We start from the raw sequence: 17,723 nt of genomic DNA on the forward strand, positions 1-17,723 counted from the left end.
AGACAAGTTCTATGAATGTAAGAAGGTAGATGGTGGTGAGCAGCACAACTATGAGTAGCAGCTGCTTATATTCACCTTTATAGTTCCAGAGGTTCACAGCAGCAAAATAAAAGTGTAGCACCCCGATGTTTAGGCAGGGTTGCTCCTACATTTTCCTGCCAGGTGTAGTTATCTTGGGTCATTGTTAGGGATCAATTGAGTTCACAGTAAGTCTGGAATTGCTGCACTTCTCTCTTCTGCCACTAGGTGGCCTGGTACCTGGTGGTGACATTAGATAAGAGAAGGGCAAAGCAAGGACAGATTAGGAGTATATGGGTTATCTCAGCCAATGGGCAGGGGTTTTCTAAAATCCCTTGCTCTGCTGGGAGAACCTATATATTTCAGTGGAGTCAGGTGATCAGTAGTCTGTACCACCTGAACGGCTGTCTTGGTGGACGTTTGTTGTATTGCCCATGCTGCTAGGCTGGAGTTTGGGCCTATCCCAGGCACATCTGGCTGCTTGGCTGTCTGAGGGCCTATCCAGAAGCAGGAGAGCAGTGCAGGGTTGGGATTGCGACTTTCAGTCCAACCAGAAGTGACGGTTTTGCCGGCCGGAGAACCTGTCCTGGTAGGAGGTAGAGGGGAAGCTGTCGCCACTAAGGGACCAACCACCTTATAACCAGGGACCACAGTGAGTAGCTGAAGCAAGTACTGGAGCAGTATTCTCACCAACCTGGGACGGTGAAGAATTGTGGAACTTCAGCAAGTGCCAAGCCAGGGACTGAGCTGGCGGAGGTGGCGCTTGCAGAGCAGCCTTGTGTTTCATGCCAGGGACCAAGCAGGCCAGCGGCCTGAAGTTTGGAGAAGTATCTGGAGTGCCAAGCTAGGGACCCAGCAGAGAGGCTGGGGTGACACTTGAGGAAGATACTAAAGTGCAGATTGGAGGAGCTCAAGGAATTTGGTGGCAGTGAATTAGCAAGTCTAGTGGGAGAGACTGGGAGCTCAGTGGGTTGAGAACCTACAAGAAGTGATTGTAAAGAAAGTGAAGGAGTTTGTTACAACTTGTGTTAGGAACTGTTCTAAGGCTGTTGCCATAGGAGACAGCATTCCTACACATACAGATGTGGTGTCTTGCTGGATGCCTTTCCCTGCTTGGCTGTCTACCTCTCGGAGTCTGCCAAATAACATAGCAACTACCTTAAGGGTGTCCTGGCTCTAAACCCTCTCTCCCAAAGTTCTGTTCAAGAGAAATAAAATCTCTTTGCATTCAAGAAGTGTCTGGCGCCCATGAATATACCTTAGAAGGATGTCAGCAGCTGTTGGCTCTAAAGGTTCTCATTAGACTAAAGGAGGCCTGGTATCTTGCTACAAAAGGAATTTGGAGACTTTTTTGAACTATGAATACATACTTGAATAGAATTATTTTTATACCAGTGTAGTGTCACTTTAAAGGATCAGTCCAGCCTAAAATTATATTTTAATTTTAAGTGTATCCTTGGGGGCCATGGCAGCCCCTGGCTTCATAAATGTCTTGGTTACTCCTAACAGTGAGATCTCCCGACAATAATTCCCGACTCCCAATCTTCCTGTACACCCGGGATCGTTATGTGTTTCAGCTCATCCTCTTCTATTCTCCATAAAATAAAATGAATAATTAAAAATGTTTTCAGGTAAAGTGGAAACCCCCTATAATGGGCACAGCAGGTGACCAGTAAGATATCACCAGGAAACTACAGAAGCTATCAGATGTTTTAAAGCTGAACTCTGCACACTGACCACAGGGGGGGGGGGGGCACTCAGTCGGCACTGCCACCATTCATAGAACACCTTGTATTTTTTTTGTTGCAATGAATATAAAGGGTTCTCTGATTGGACGAAGTGGAGAAAAGGAACAGTGCCATTATTTTCTCTACCTTGTCCAATCAGATAAATCCTTGCATTTATTCAAAAAAATAGATGTTTTATGAGTGCGTGACGCCCCAGTGTTCCGTGTTCAGAGGGCAATCCGCTTGCACAGAGCCTCAGAAGGATCTCGAAGATTGCGGCTATCACTGTAGTAGCACCAAATATTTCAGTGATTGTCAGCTTCCCCAGTGATCCATCAGGTCTGAGATATACATACCTACACCGTGCCAAGCTGGACCAATGTAAGTGTTCAATACTCAGCTCTCAAGTTTACCTCTCTGGCATCTGCTGTACCAAAAACTGAAGTCTTGGTTCTGGGTGGACTGACCCTTTAAGTATTTCAAGCTTATAGAACTCTTTCATGCTCTTTCAACCTAACTGCATCCATAGAGTTTGTTCATCTTCACAACGTCCAGAGAACTCAACCCAACCCGCTGGCCGATTGCAACATGAGGGTCCCCTACTGGTTCCAGGGTGGGCTTCCCGGCATCATTGGTAAAGGCAAATCTACAAGAAAACAATGAGTGACATGTTCTGAGTACCTGAGATTTTTGGATAGCCTGTTCCCTAGAACTTGATAAATGACTAAAGAACTTACTTGCCATAGTGCAGCACAGATAGGTAGTCGTAGGGCATTCCCAGGTTCTGGGTGCTCATTTTGTAGAAGTTACGTTCCTTGTCTGCAAGAAATTATGCAATGGTGTTATAATCAGGGCTTTTTTTCAGCAGGAACATGGGGAACGCAGTTCCAGCACCTCCAGCTCTGAATGTATGTAAATGGCAAGAGGTGCTGGGTATACTGGAGGGTCTATTTTTGATGGAGGGGATCTATTTTTACAGGGGGAGGGTCTGTAGTTGATGGGGAGGTCAGTTGTCGCTGGTGGGGCATCTATTGTTGCTGGTGACTCTTATGCTACTGGGAGACAATAGTTTCTGGGATACATCTACTGTGGGAGAGGTCTATTGTTGCTAGCTGTTCAGAGTTGCTGGGGGTGCTCCATTGTTGCTGGCTACAGGGGATCTATTTTACTTCCTATCATTAACAAATTACATACAAATTACTTAGCACCACAAAGTGATACTTGATTCTGTATCCATTACTGAGAGGTAGGTAGGGGGTGGAACCAAGGAATGGTGCTTGGATGTGGGTAGGGAGTGGAAACAAGGAATGGTGCTCGGAGGTTAGGGTGGGGGGTGGAACCAAGGAACGGTGCTTGGAGGCGGGTAGGAGGTGGGTAGGGAGCGTAACCAAGGAATGGTGCTTGGAGGTGGGTAGAGGGTGTAACCAAGGAATGGTGCTTGGCGGTGGGTAGAGGGTGTAACCAAGGAATGGTGCTTGAAGGTGGGTAGGGAGTAGAACCAAGGAATGGTGCTCGGAGGTGGGTAGGGAGTGGAACCAAGGAATGGTGCTCGGAGGTGGGTAGGGAGTGGAACCAAGGAATGGTGCTCGGAGGTGGGCAGGGAGTGGAACCAAGGAATGGTGCTCGGAGGTGGGTAGGGAGTGGAACCAAGGAATGGTGCTCGGAGGTGGGTAGGGAGTGGAACCAAGGAATGGTGCTTGGAGGTGGGCAGGGAGTGGAACCAAGGAATGGTGCTCGGAGGTGGGTAGGGGGTGGACACAAGAGGTGACTTGGAAGTTCCTGCACCTATTCTCTGAGGAAAAAAAGCCCTGGTTATAATAATATCAATAATTGAATCAGACATCACCATTTCAAAGAGGTAATACACTAATGGATGCCATATGAAGAGAATGATGATGCTGCTACCACCATGCACATGCCAAGGCTGCCGATACAATGGAAGAAGAGAAAATGTCTGAGATTGGTAACGGGGGATTTATGTAAAAAGCAGATGCACAAATCCAGCAGGTACACAGCCAACACCGTTTGATGAATTGTAATCAAAGAAAGCCATTTAATTAGTGCCAACATATTCTTTTTATAGAACACCAATACTTTTTATGCAGGGCTTTGCATACAGTACATTCATATCAGTCCCTGCTATCAAGGAGCTTGCAATCTAAGACCCCCATCTAATATGCATACTACGGCCAGCTTGGACAGGAGCCATCAGCATGCTTTATGACATGAGTACATGTCAGTACAGGGGCAACATGCAAACTCCATGAATATCATGTCCTAAGTGGGATTTGAAGTGCAGACCCCAGTGCTGCAAGGTATAAAGGCTAGATACTATGTTAGAGGCAGCACAGCATTTAAGTGGTTTGCCCTTTCACTTAGTAGCACCAGGGTCATCAGTTTGAATCCCAACGATGGCACTACCTGGCGTGAGCTTGCATGTTCTCCCTGTATTGTATGTGCGTGGGTTTCCTCCAACACTCCAAAGGCTTGCTGGTAGGTTAGTTGGCTCTAGTGTGTGTCTGTATGGGAGTTAGGTACCTTAGATTGTAAGCTCCTTGAGGCTGAGGGACTGATGGGAATGTACAGTTTATAAAGTGCTGCATAATAATAATAATAAAAATAATAAAAATAATGCTGCCCTATAAAACAATGCTTCCCAGTGTCACATAAAAGTGCATCTCTACTCCAAACCTTTGCTTTAGATGGTGTGATTAGGGTTCGATTGTCCAGCATCACCACCAAGAAGATTGTAACAGGCAACACTGGGCTTTTCATAAGAGCTGCTTGTCCTTGGTGACCCCTATATCTTCCTATGGGGAATTCGGCCAGTGTCCTGCTGCTAGAAAAGGCAGCACATTTGTATTTCTACAGTGCCTTGAAAAAGTATTCATACCCTTTGAAATTTTCCACATTTTGTCATGTTACAACCAAAAATGTAAATGTATTTCATTGGGATTTTATGTGACCAAAACAAAGTGGCACATAATTGTGAAGTGGAAGGAAAATGATAAATCGTTTTAAATTTTTTTTTTACAAATAAATATGTGAAAAGTGTGGTGTGTATTTGTATTCAGCCCCCCGGAGTCACTACTTTGTCGAACCCACAAATAAAATGCAGAGCTCACATATACAAAAAAAATTAAAATAATATAGTGATAATAATTGCGTGACCAAATATAACATAGTGTGATTGTGAAAACACAAATGAGATGTAAAAACAAAAAAGAATTTGACAATAGGAAAACAAAAAATAAATGAATAAATAATGTCAACCAATGTGAAGAAAAAGAGTGTACAAAACAAGAGGGGGAGGGTTGAGTCAAAAATTCCTGATGTAAATGGACGTTAACAGTTATGCCGCGTACACACAAACTGACTTTCCGTCAGAATAAACTCTGACGGTGTTTCCGACGGAGTTCCGACTGAATGGACTTGCCTACAAATGATCACACCAAAGTCCATTCGTTTCAAATGCGATGACGTATGACGGGACAAGAAAAGGAAGTTCAATAGCCAGTAGCCAATAGCTGCCCTTGCATCGTATTTGGTCCATCAGAATAGCATACAACAGTTTTTCCGATAGGAATTGATGCTGTCGGAAAGATATAAAACATGTTCTATTTCTAGGTCCATCAGACTTTTTGAAAAAAAAAGTCTGCTGCAGCCCACACACGATCAGAATATCCGATGAAATTATTCTGTCTGACCTTTTCTGCCGGAAAGTCCGGTCATGAGTACCGCGGCATTAGTTGACATCACTGTGGTGTCAATGGGAACATGACAGAAAGAAGATCTTGCAAGGAGAACCACCACGAACTGTGTGAAGGCTTACCGGAAACAGTGGACTTAAAGGGGCATATACATGCAGGCTTGTGGTGATAGTCACCATTTAAAGTGAAGACAATCACAGATCCAGGTCACTATGATCACAATTCCGGCACTACAGAGGAGGTACCGGCTTATGAGGCTCTTGCTCCCTACTACAACTACAACTTTACAAGTAGTCCCTCTGCATTGCACTTTGATGCGATGAGATGGTGGGTCAGCAAGTCCAGACTGTGATCTACCGGTCACCTGTCCAAGATCATTTTCTACTAATCTCTTCCCACTCTGAATTGGGCAAAAAAGCATCATTAATATATATATATATATATATATATATATATATATAAAAATATATATATATATATATATATATATATATATTAATGATGCTTTTTGCCCAATTCAGAGTGGGAAGAGATTAGTAGAAAATGATGATACCTCCCAGTTCCATATAATATATACCTCCCAGTATATAATATATATATTAATAGCAATATAGGCACTTTTCAAAAATTTTGGTCAAGCTCCATCCCTGGTATCATGCAAATATTTTTTTTAGTAAAAACATTACTATAATAGGTGACTACATACAGCTTAATTTTAACTATACCAGCCCAACAAACAAGAGAGAAGACATGTTTTCTATTTCTTGAACTACAGTGAGTCTTCTGACTCCTCTCACCACTCCCTATGCCCCCTTCCCTTATTCCTCTTTGCAGAATTGAGCTACAGATGTTCTGAAGTGACCAGAAGAGAGAAACAAGTTAAAAATTACCCCAGTTTGTAAATCGATGTTACTCCTCCTTATTCTTCTGCCTCCCAGGCACTAACAATTGCCATTGTCATTATAGTAAATACAGACTCATCTTTGGCCCAAAAATCAGACTGAAAGCATTTTCTAATATCTGTTTGATAGGTTCAGAAAACATACCAGCCTGAAATCTAGTGAGCGCCTAATGCCGTGTACACAAGATCGGAAATTCCACCAGCAAAAGTCAGATGAGAGCTTTGGGTCGGAAAATGCGACCGTGTGTACACTCCGTCGGAATTTTGGTAGCGGAATTTTGGCCAGCAAAAGATTGAGAGCAGGTTCTCAATTTTTCTGTCGGAAAAAGTTCAATAAGTGTACAAATATAGACGCGCAAAATTCCTACGAATGCTCGGAAACAATTCGACGCATGCTCGGAAGCATTGAACTTCATTTTCTCGGCTTGTCGTAGTGTTGTACGTCACCGCGTTCTTAATGGTCGAAAGTTCAGAGAACTTTTGTCTGACTGTGTGTATGCAAGCCAAGCTTGAGCAGAGTTCCGTCGGAAAAAACATCCAAGTTTTTTCCAACGGAAAATCCTCTCGTGTGTACGGGGCATAACTTTCTCTGAACTCTGCCTCTGCTGCACTGTTATCAGCCCTGCCCAGTTCACCTCTGAGAACTACAGAACGCCCCCCTGCAATGTTATGTGAAATAAAAACAGAGGGGGTGCTCTATTGTCTTATTCTGGAGTGATAATGCTGCTGTTCCATAGATACAGTGCAAAGGGGGAATGTTGTCACATTAGGACAGAAGATGTATTACTGGCAGGATCAACAGTTGAAAAAATAAATAAAAAAAGGAAAACGAATGCAGCCATCACATGTAAGGACTGGTAATCTGTAATATATGACATTTTTGTTCTTAGGTTTGGATACAGTTTAATTTAAAGGCTTTATGCTTGTCTCCTCCTAAGTGATGTCATTTAATGGAAGTGATCAGAATCTGTGTTATCACAGCTCTGTAGCAGACACACATTACACATCCAGCCATGGAGGTAATGGTGTTTATAGATCCCATCACCCTGTACTATGTATAGCGCTCACTGCAAACTCATCTATAAATAGAGGTGCGCCTATTGAAATGTGGGGGGAACTAATTAACGGCAAAAGTTCTTCTATGTAACACAATGGAGATGTCGCTCAACAAGACGGACTTCCAGATCCCGACTATATGCCTTGTTAGGGGACCGGCTACTTCTGAGATCTGATTCTCATCCTGTAACTCCCAGATTGTCTCCTTTGTTTCCCATCATTGTCACATGCAGCCTTGTAGCTTCCCAGTCTGTATTTCCCCAAAAAAGAACCAGAACACTCAAATCCTAAAATATTCTGGCTGATATAATCTGTTGGCTCTTGGCTGTTCTGATCTATTTGGAGATTAGATGAATGGAAGAAATGAAGAGCCAACTGATCAATTAAAAGTACATACAGCGTATCCTTTATGCACTGTACACACGGTCGGACATTCCGACAACAAAATCCATCAGATTTTTTCAGACGGATTTTGTGCCAAAATTTGTCTTGCTCACGGTCTGACAAAATTATCGGTAAAATCTGATCGTTCGGAACGAGGTGATGTACAACACGTATGTCGGGACTATAAATGGGCCAGTAGCCAATAGCTGTGGTCTCTTAATTTATTCTGAGCATGCGTGGCGCTTTGTCCATCGGAATTGTCTACACATGATCGGAATTTAAACAATCGCACTTTGTTGTCAGAAAATTTTAGATCCTGCTCTCAAACTTTCTGTGTCGGAAATTCCAATGGAAAAAGTCCAATGGAGCCCACACACGATCGGATTTTTCGACAACGCGATCCGATCGCACATTTTCCATCGAAAATTCCGAGTGTGTATAGGGCATTAGGCTTCTTTCAGACTTGCAGCTGTGCCTACCGTCCTCTGAAAAGCACTCTTCAGAGGACGGTATAGCAGTGTCTGACAAGCGTTCGGGATGTGCTATCTTTGCTTCCTGAATGTCTGTTTTTTTTTCTTCTTTTACTTTTATTTCTTTAAGGGAAAAGGCATAATGAGCTAGTATGCACCACATTCTAGCTCATTATGAAATACTTACCTTAGAACGAGGCGCCGGCAACTCAATCGGTCCACACTGAGGGAGCTGACATGTTCCCTCTGCGTGTCTTCCGGGTATTGCAGCTCCGGCGCTGTGAGTGGCTGGAGCCGCAATGTCATCACTCCCACGCACACGCGCGGGAGTTTTCTTCCCAGCAAGATCTGGTGTTCACTGAAATCAGTGGCTCATTGCGAGGGGAATATCTCCTAAACCGTACAGGCTTAGGAGATATTCTTTTTACCTACAGGTAAGCCTTATTATAGGCTTACCTATAGGTCAAAGTAAAAAAATTGACTATACAACCCCTTTAATTGATCAGCAAATTTACTTACCTTTTGCAACTGCAAGATGAGACGTTTGGCTCTCTTACGCTCAATAGGCATGTTTGACAGGTGGTGCTGCCTGTCAGACTCTGCACTCCCAGCTTAAAATGCTGTGGCTGCAAAGTATATTTACAGCTCCATGCAGATGTATTGTAAGTATTTGGATTGGTGGCTGAGCCGCTGGTATTTACTGCCCCCTGCCCACCACTGTGAATGAACTCTTCGGGGGAGATTTACTAAAACTTGTATATACAGAATCTGGTGCAGCTCTGTATAGTAACCAATCAGCTTCTAACTTCTGCTCGTTCAGGTAGGCTTTGGCAATAAAACCTGGAAGCTGATTAGAAGATGGTTACAGCTGCACCAGATTCTAGACATGTGCGCCGTCAATAAATTTGTTTCGTTTTGTTCTGTTCCGTTTCGTATTAGCCATTAATTTGTATTTCGTAATTCGTGTCCGAAATTTTATTTGGATTCGTATGAAATACGAATTTTCATTAGGTATGTTAGCTTTTCGTAATAATTACGAACATTCGTTATGATGAATTTATCATTATGACCATCCCTGTGCTCTGCTGACTTCCTGGGTTTTTAACTTCATCATAACGAATAATCGTAATTAACGAACATTCTTATTTTGTCTTATTCTGAATCTCCCATCGACTACCAGTACCAGTCTCCCACTCCCGTATTAAAAAAGGTAATTTTCCCAACCCTCATTCAGCAGCAGAAGAAAACCTCTGATTGGTCGGGTGGAGCTGTGCATAGTAACCAATCAGCTTGCAGGTTTTATTATCAAAGCTTATTTGATTGGTTGCTATGAACAGCAGCACCAGATTCTGTGTGTACCAGTTTTAGTAAATCTCCCCCATTGCCTACATGTTAGAAATCATTTTTCAAAAAGCTCTAGCTTTTGTTTTTAGCCACTTAAGGACCGAGCCTGTTTTTCAGACTCAGACTTTACAAGTTAAAAACAATTTTTTTTTTTGCTGGAAAATTACTTAGAACCCCCAAACATTATATATATTTTTTTCTAACACTCGAGAGAGTAAAATGGCGGTCATTGCAATACTTTTTGTCACACCGTATTTGCGCAGCGGTCTTACAAGCGCACTTTTTTTGGAGAAAAATTCACTATTTGAATTAAAAAAATAAGACAACAGTAAAGTTATCCCATATTTTTTTTATATTGTGAAAGATAATTTTACGCAGAGTAAATTGATATTCAACATGTCACGCTTCAAAATTGCATCCGCTCCTGGAATGGCGTCAAACTTTTACCCTTAAAAATCTCCATAGGCGCTCCAGGAGCTTAATTATCTCCCGATAATGCAAAAAATAATAAAGACACTCCAACAATACGATAGAGGGATTTTCTCGTGGATGGGTAGGATAAACATTATAAAAATGGATATACAGCCCAAGATTCTATACATATTTCAGACTATTCCAATATTCCCTTCAACTAATATTTTGAATCAACTACGCAAGGCCATAGGAAGTTTTATTTGGATGGGTAAGCCTGCTAGAATTAGCAGATACATTAAATCGGTTAAAAAAGGATTTATTGGCATATCTCAGAGCAGTATTTATAACTAGGATTGTGAATTGGTTTCACGGTGCGGGGTGTAAACAGTGGGTGAAACTTGAGGCAATAGGAGATTATGGGGCCCCCAGGCAATCCAAGATTATGGGGCCACACAATACACACACACAGTATACAAATACATGTACACACAGTATACACAGACATGTTTCTATTGGTTGAGAAGATATTAGAGAGGTGGGGCAGCTATAATCTTGAGATTTTTAGACCAAAAGGATGTCAGTAAGGGACATTTCAGAGACAGATGTAAAAAAAAAAACAGATTTTTTACATTCTGTCCCTGGTTTTACTGAGGCTGGCAACCCTGATGGGCCCCCCTAGTGGCTAGGGGCCCTTGGGCAGTGCCTGAGTAGCCCAATGGTCAGTCCGCCCCTGGGTCACAGCCATTAGTTTGAAAGCATTGCCATGGACAAGAAGAGAAAATCGCCCCCCTAAGGAGGATATGCCTTTCCTGGTTGTATCTACATTGAAAGTATGGGATAGATTGCTGAGACGGGGGATAGATATACATCGTATATAGGCCCAATGACCCCTCTTTTCGGCAACCCAGAATTTTTACCAGCATTAGAAGTAAGGACCTTCCTGAAATAGCAGAGAAAAGATGATACTAGGTCGGTAGAGATAATGGAAGAGAATAGACTCACTCTGGGTATGGAAAATAAAGTTAAATGGATACAGCATCGGCAGCTCCAAAAATATATTCTATCTTTAACGAAAGAGGGCATAGTGGACAGACCATTAACAGATCTTGAAAAAATATTTTTTTTAAAGAACAGAAACCAATATATACTCTATCTAATGTATATAAATATTTAGTTTCAAAAAATAATGTGCAGGAAATAACATAAAAAAAATGGGAGGAAGAACTGGAGATTAATATCCCCACAGTCTTTGTGGAGGGAGTTATAGGACAGAGGCCTAAGTAGAGATATAGGAGAGAGAGAAGTGGGGAGAAGGGGGGTGTTTTTTTTTTTTTTTGCAAGTAAGTTGGGGAGAATGGAGTGAGGTGGTGCGAGAGGCTAGATGAATGAGTGTGAAATATGGATACATTATATTATTAACCACTTGCTTACTGGGCACTTAAACCCCCCTCCTGCCCAGACCAATTTTCAGCTTTCAGCGCTGATGCACTTTGAATGACAATTGCGCAGGCATACGACACTGTACCCAAATGAAATTTTTATCATTCTTTTTCCCACAAATAGAGCTTTCTTTTGGTGGTATTTAATTACAGCTGGGAGTTTTATTTTTTGCTAAACAAACAAAGAAAAAATCATGTTTAATAGTTTGTTATAAAATTTTGCAAACAGGTCATTTTTCTCCTTCATTGAAGTGCGCTGATGAGGCGGAACTGATAGGCTGCATTGGTGGGCACTGATAGGCTGCACTGGTGGGCACTGATAGGCTGCACTGGTGGGCACTGATAGGCATAGTTAAGGCGGCACTAATAGGCACAGATAAGGTGGCACCGATAGGCACAGATAAAGCAGTACTGATGGGCACAGATAAGGCGGCACTGATGGGCAAAGATGGGCACAGATAAGATGGCACGGATGGGTGGCACTAAGGGGCACTGATAGGTACCACTGATAGATGGGACTGATGGGCACTGATATGTGGCACTGATAGGTGGATCTGATAGGTGGCACTGCTGTGCACTGATGGGCGGCACTGATGGGCACTGATGGGCACTGGTAGATGACACTGATGGGCACGGATATGCTGGGTGGCACTGCTGGGTGGCACTGTGGGCACTGCTGGGTGGCACTATAGGCACTGCTGGCTGGCACTGACGGGGGGCACTTATTTTTTAATGAGGTGGCACTGGCAGGGGGCAGATGGGCACTGGCAGGGCTGGCCGTGATCGGGACTGATGTCCCGATCACGGCCGCCGGTGATCGGCTCTTTTTTTTTCTCCTCGCGCTATCAGCACGAGGAGGAATAATAGCCGTTTACCAGCTCCGTTGCATCACATGATCAGCTGTCATTGGCTGACCACGTGGTAAGGGGTCGGAATCGACCCCTTGCTCGGATCAGTGATCAGGCGAGTCTCATAGACTCACCGATCACAGAGCGTGCCACGTACGCCCCTCAGGGGGCGCGCAGGCCGCTCGTGCACGGGACGACGTCAATAGGCGTAGTCCCGGCAAAGGAGGTCCGCAAAGGAGGTCCACGCTGTAGCCGTCATTCGGCTATAGCGCGGGTCTCTAGTGGTTAAGGATGTGGATTCAATAAGAAAATAAATTTGATAATAGGCAAGAGGAATATACCAATGATTTGATTGGGATAGCGGATTGTAATCCATAGGTACGAAAAGTAAACATGTGGACTTGTCTATGTTGTATAAAAATTTGTAAAAAATTGTTTTGTTAAATAAAGATTATAAAAAAGAAAAAAATCTCCATACATTTAAAAATTTCTACAGGTTGCATGTTTTGCGTTGTAGAGGAGGTCTAGGGCTAGAATTATTGCTCTACCGATCGCGGCGATACCTCACATGTGTGGTTTGAACACCATTTTCATATGAGGGCGCTACTCACATATGCGTTCACTTCTGATTTGATTTAAAAAAATAAAAATAACAATTGGGTCACTTTTATTCCTATTACAAGGAATGTAAACATCCCTTTGTCTATAGAAAATCCATAGAAAAAAGCATGACAGTTCCTCTTAAATATGAGATCTGGGGTCAAAAAGTCCTCAGATCTCATATTTGGACTTAAATGCAATTAAAAAAATAAATGTCGTTTGAAAAAATTACATTGAAAAAATGGCCCTTTAAGAGGTATGGGCGGAAGTGACTTTTTAACATCGCTTCTGCCCTGCTATGGTATGGAGATGGGTGGGGGCCATCTACCCCTTACTTGTATCCATACCAAGGAAGAAGAAGGACCCGATCGCCTCCACCGCTACCGACGGCCCCAGTAAGCGGCGGAGGGTGCGGGAGAGCGGCGGGAGAGCGGCGAGAGGGGGGGGGTCCTCTCCCGCCACGATAACTGGGATCTTGTGTCAAATCCGCTGCAGAGACCACCATTATCATAAAAAAGAACTGCCCACTGAAAAGATGGATTCCTCGGTTGTGGCAGCACCTGCTGCAGTTATCGACATATCCTTCTTTAAAGTGCCAATGTATATATACAGTGGGCAGTCGTTAAGTGGTTAAAACACCATCTCTGAGCTCCATTTCAGTATTTTCTTCACCCTCTTCTCTCCCAGTCATCAGACTGTAACATTTTAGCAACTTTTTAGCAATCACAATGTGAGAGGCTGTAGCAGGGGCTGGTCTGTGTAAAACATTTGTGAACACAGCCAAGAAATGCACAATCACTGGCATTTACATCTCAGCTATTCAGTCTAGGAAGTAGATACTAAATGATGATTAAACAAAGATAGTGCTGTCCTTATGAGAAGAAATATATCAATAAAAAGCACGGCAATAGTGGCCTGTATTTCAGGTGATTGTTTTTTTAAATAACAAACATATTATACTTACCTCCACTGTGCAGCTCGTTTTTCAGTGGCCGTGAACCTCGTCTTCTAGGGGTCCCCTGGTGGCTCTCGTGGCTCCTCTCCACATCAGATAACCCCCTGGGAGAAGCGCTCTTCCGAAGAGGTTACCTTGGAGGCGCGCTCCCAAGTCCAGCATTTGCGACCATAGACACGAATATTGGACTCGGCCCCACCCACCGGCGCCTGCGCCATTGGATTTGATTGACAGCAGCGGGAGCAAATGGCTGCGCTGTTATCAATCTATCCAATCAGGACACAAGACACCGACTGGAGCTGGTGTGGCCGTTCCCATCGCACACATTTCGGGGCTCAGGTAAGTATAAGGGGGGCTCGGGGGCACTGCTGCATTAAAAAGTGTTTTTCCCCTTAATGCATAGAATATATTAAGGTGAAATGGTGAAGGGCTTACAACCCCTTCCAGTACAGGTATCTCTAGGAATAATTCTTGGCAGTATTGAAAGAGATCCACTAGGTGTAGCTGTTTACCCAGAGTTTGATTTGTAAAAATAACCAGGATATACAGTGCCTTGAAATAGTATTCACACCCCTTGAAATGTTCCACATTTTGTCATGTTACAACCAAAAAGGTAAATGTATTTTATTGGGATTTTATGTCATCGACCAACACAAAGTGGCACATAATTGTGAAGTGGAAGGAAAATGATGAATAGATTTTCAACATTTTTTACAAATACATTTTTGAAAAGTGTGGGGGGCATTTGTATGGCGCCCCCCTGAGTCAATAGTAGAAGTAGAACCACCTTACGCTGCAATTACAGCTGCATATCTTTTTGGGGATGTCTCTACCAGCTTTGCACATCTAGAAAGTGCCATTTTTTTTCCCATTCTATGCAAAATAGCTCTGTCAGATTGGATGGAGAATGTCTGTTAACAGAAATCTTCAAGTCTTGCCACAGATTCTCAATTGGATTTAGGTCTGGACTTTGACTGGGCCATTCTAACACATGAATATGCTTTGATCTAAACCATTCCATTGTATCACTGGCTGTATGTTTAGGGTTGTTGTCCTACTGAAAGATGAACCTCCACCCCAGTCTCAAGTCTTTTGCAGACTCTTATGCCCTGTACACACAATCAGAAATTTTGCCAGCAGAAGTCAGATGTGAGCTTTTGCTCAGAAATTCCGACTTTTGCTGGCAGAATTACAGCCAGCAAAAGATTGTGAGCAGGTTCTCTATTTTTCTGTGGGAAAAAGTTCAGATCGGAAATTCCTATCGTCTGTACAAATTACAACGCGCAAAATTCCTACGCATGCACGGAAACAATTCGACGCATGCTCGGAAGCATTAAATTTGTTTTCTCGGCTCGTCGTAGTGTTGCACGTCACCGTGTTCTTGGCGGTCGAAAGTTCCGAGAACTTGTGGCTCTGGCTGTATGTTTGAGGTCATTGTCCTGCTGGAAGGTGAACCTCCACCCCAGTCTGAAGTCTGCAGACTAATGCCCCGTACACACGATTGGACATTCTGACAACAAAACCATGGATTTTTTCCGATGGATGTTGGCTCAAACTTGTCTTGCATACACACGGTCACACAAAGTTGGTCAGAAATTGCGAACGTCAAGAACGTGGTGACGTACAACATGTACGACAAGCCGAGAAAAATGAAGTTCAATAGCCAGTGCAGCTCTTCTGCTTGATTTGGAGAAATTTGTGCATCGGAATTGTGTACACACAATTGGAATTTCCGACAATGGATTTTGTTGTCGGAAAATTTGAGAACCAGATCTCAAATTTTGTGTGACGGAAATTCCGATGGAAAATGTATCGGTGATCACCCGAGTCTCAGTGACTCTGTGATTAGAGTGCACTCCTCGCGCCCTGCAGCGTGCATAAGGGAGGCCGCTATATGACGGCCTCTCGGAAATTCAGGTCCGCTCTGTGGCAGTCATTCGCCTATAGCGCAGACGTCAACTGGTCAAAGTCAGCAGCTACAAATACTGCAGCAGATGACTTTTAGGACACATACCTGTCCAGGGTGCCCGTGATGTCGGCACCTGAAGTCGACCCGTCCCTTGGCTCTCGGGTGGAGGCGCCGCCATCTTCGGTAAGGGAATCAGGAAGTAAAGCCTTTTGGCTTCACAGCCTGGTTCCCCACTATGCATGCGCGAGTCATGCTGCGTGATCCCACTGGTCCCTGCTGTCTTCGGGGACCTGTGTGTCTCCCAGAAGACAGCGGGGGGGGGGGGGGACGACAGAGAAGGTGCCGGAAGTGGCCTAGATACCCGCGGGTGGCTCGGCTATCTATGCCTGGAATTGGGAGCAAAATACGTGTATTGGACAGGTATCTGCTCTTCCATCCCTCTTGAAAGGCGCCAAATGTGACACCAGGGGGGGGGGATGGTGCGAAAAGCGGAAGTTCAATTTTTGGGTGGAACTTCGCTTTAAGGACCAGTTCACACTAAAACACGGTGTGGGAAACCTGCATTCAGTGTGCACCACATTCAAAATGCACTGCAGTTGTGATCGGCAATGGATGTCAATATTAAGTTATTGACACCTCAAATACATGTCACAAATGCAGTGCCCACATCAGATCGCATGGTACAGAAGAACCACGTGATGTGGTTGCAGTGAGTTTCCAAAAGTAGTGCATGTACTACTTTTGGTGTGGTGCAATTTCAGCTTATTCAAACTGAATGGGCTGAAATTGCATTGCATTGCACAGAACTGCATGTGAATCGCACAGGAACATGATGTGCGATTCACATGCAGTTCTGTGCAATGCAATTTCAGCCCATTCATTTTGAATAACATTCCCGGTGTGATCCGGCCCAAAAGTAAGCCTTATAAAGTACCTCAGTGCCGTTGATCGATGCAAAATGCTTGATCATTTCCAGTGGTAGCCAATTATTATTATTATTACCGTATATACTCGAGTATAAGCCGAGATTTTCAGCCTCTTTTTTGAGGCTGAAAGTGCCCCCCTCGGCTTATACTCGAGTCATCGCTGTCTGCCCGCTCGATCAGCGTGTCGAGCAGACAGACAGCGGCCATTCTATTCAAAAGCCGCGCCTCCGGCTCCGCCTTCGCCTGTGATAGGCGGAACACTGAATTTCCCAGCAGCCTGTGTTCCGCCTATCACGGACATCGTATCATCCTCGTACTACGGACGAGGATGATACGACGTCTGTGATAGGCGGAACACAGGCTGCTGGGAAATTCAGTGTTCCGCCTATCACAGGCGAAGGCGGCGGCGCAGCTTTTGAACTTTACAATGGCCGCCGACGAAGAGGGCACGGGACGGAGGCAAGGGAAGGCACGGCACGGCACGGGACGGGACGGGACGGCGGCGGCAAGGCAAGGCACGACACGGGACGGATGCAAGGAGGCAAGTCACGGCACGGGACGGAGGCAAGGAGGCAAGGCACGGGACGGAGGCTCGGGACAAAGGTAGGCTGGACACACACACACACACACACACACACACACACACACACACACACACACGGATGGAGACACACACAGGGATGGATGGATGGATGGAGACACACACACACACAGGGATGGATGGATGGATGGATGGAGACACACACACACAGGGATGGATGGATGGATGGATGGAGACACACACACACAGGGATGGATGGATGGATGGACACACACACACACAGGGATGGATGGACGGACACACAGGGATGGACGGACACACAGGGATGGACGGACACACAGGGATGGACGGACACACAGGGATGGACGGACACACACACAGGGATGGACAGGCATGTCTCACCCTCGGCTTATACACGAGTCAATAAGTTTGCCAGTTTTTTTGGGGGTAAATTGGGGGCCTCGGCTTATATTCGGGTCGG

General features: G+C 44.4%; 1 protein-coding gene across 1 annotated transcript in view; it reads right to left on the reverse strand.

Annotated features, from left to right (window-relative positions):
- Positions 1-17,723, reverse strand: part of LOC143939584 (hatching enzyme 1.2-like) — a 67,711-nt gene that overhangs the window by 31,441 nt on the left and 18,547 nt on the right. Inside the window, exons 7-8 of the mRNA XM_077460979.1 lie at positions 2,483-2,564; positions 2,264-2,391 (exon numbers count right to left, since the gene is read on the reverse strand). Of these exons, the coding sequence (XP_077317105.1) occupies positions 2,264-2,391; positions 2,483-2,564 (210 nt within the window). The remainder of the gene's footprint in view (positions 1-2,263; positions 2,392-2,482; positions 2,565-17,723) is intronic.

Source organism: Lithobates pipiens, unplaced genomic scaffold (assembly GCF_037356315.1).
Source record: "Lithobates pipiens isolate NorthernLeopardFrog02 unplaced genomic scaffold, aLitPip1_a1.2 Scaffold_10, whole genome shotgun sequence".
In the NCBI taxonomy this organism is placed as follows: Eukaryota; Metazoa; Chordata; class Amphibia; order Anura; family Ranidae; genus Lithobates; species Lithobates pipiens.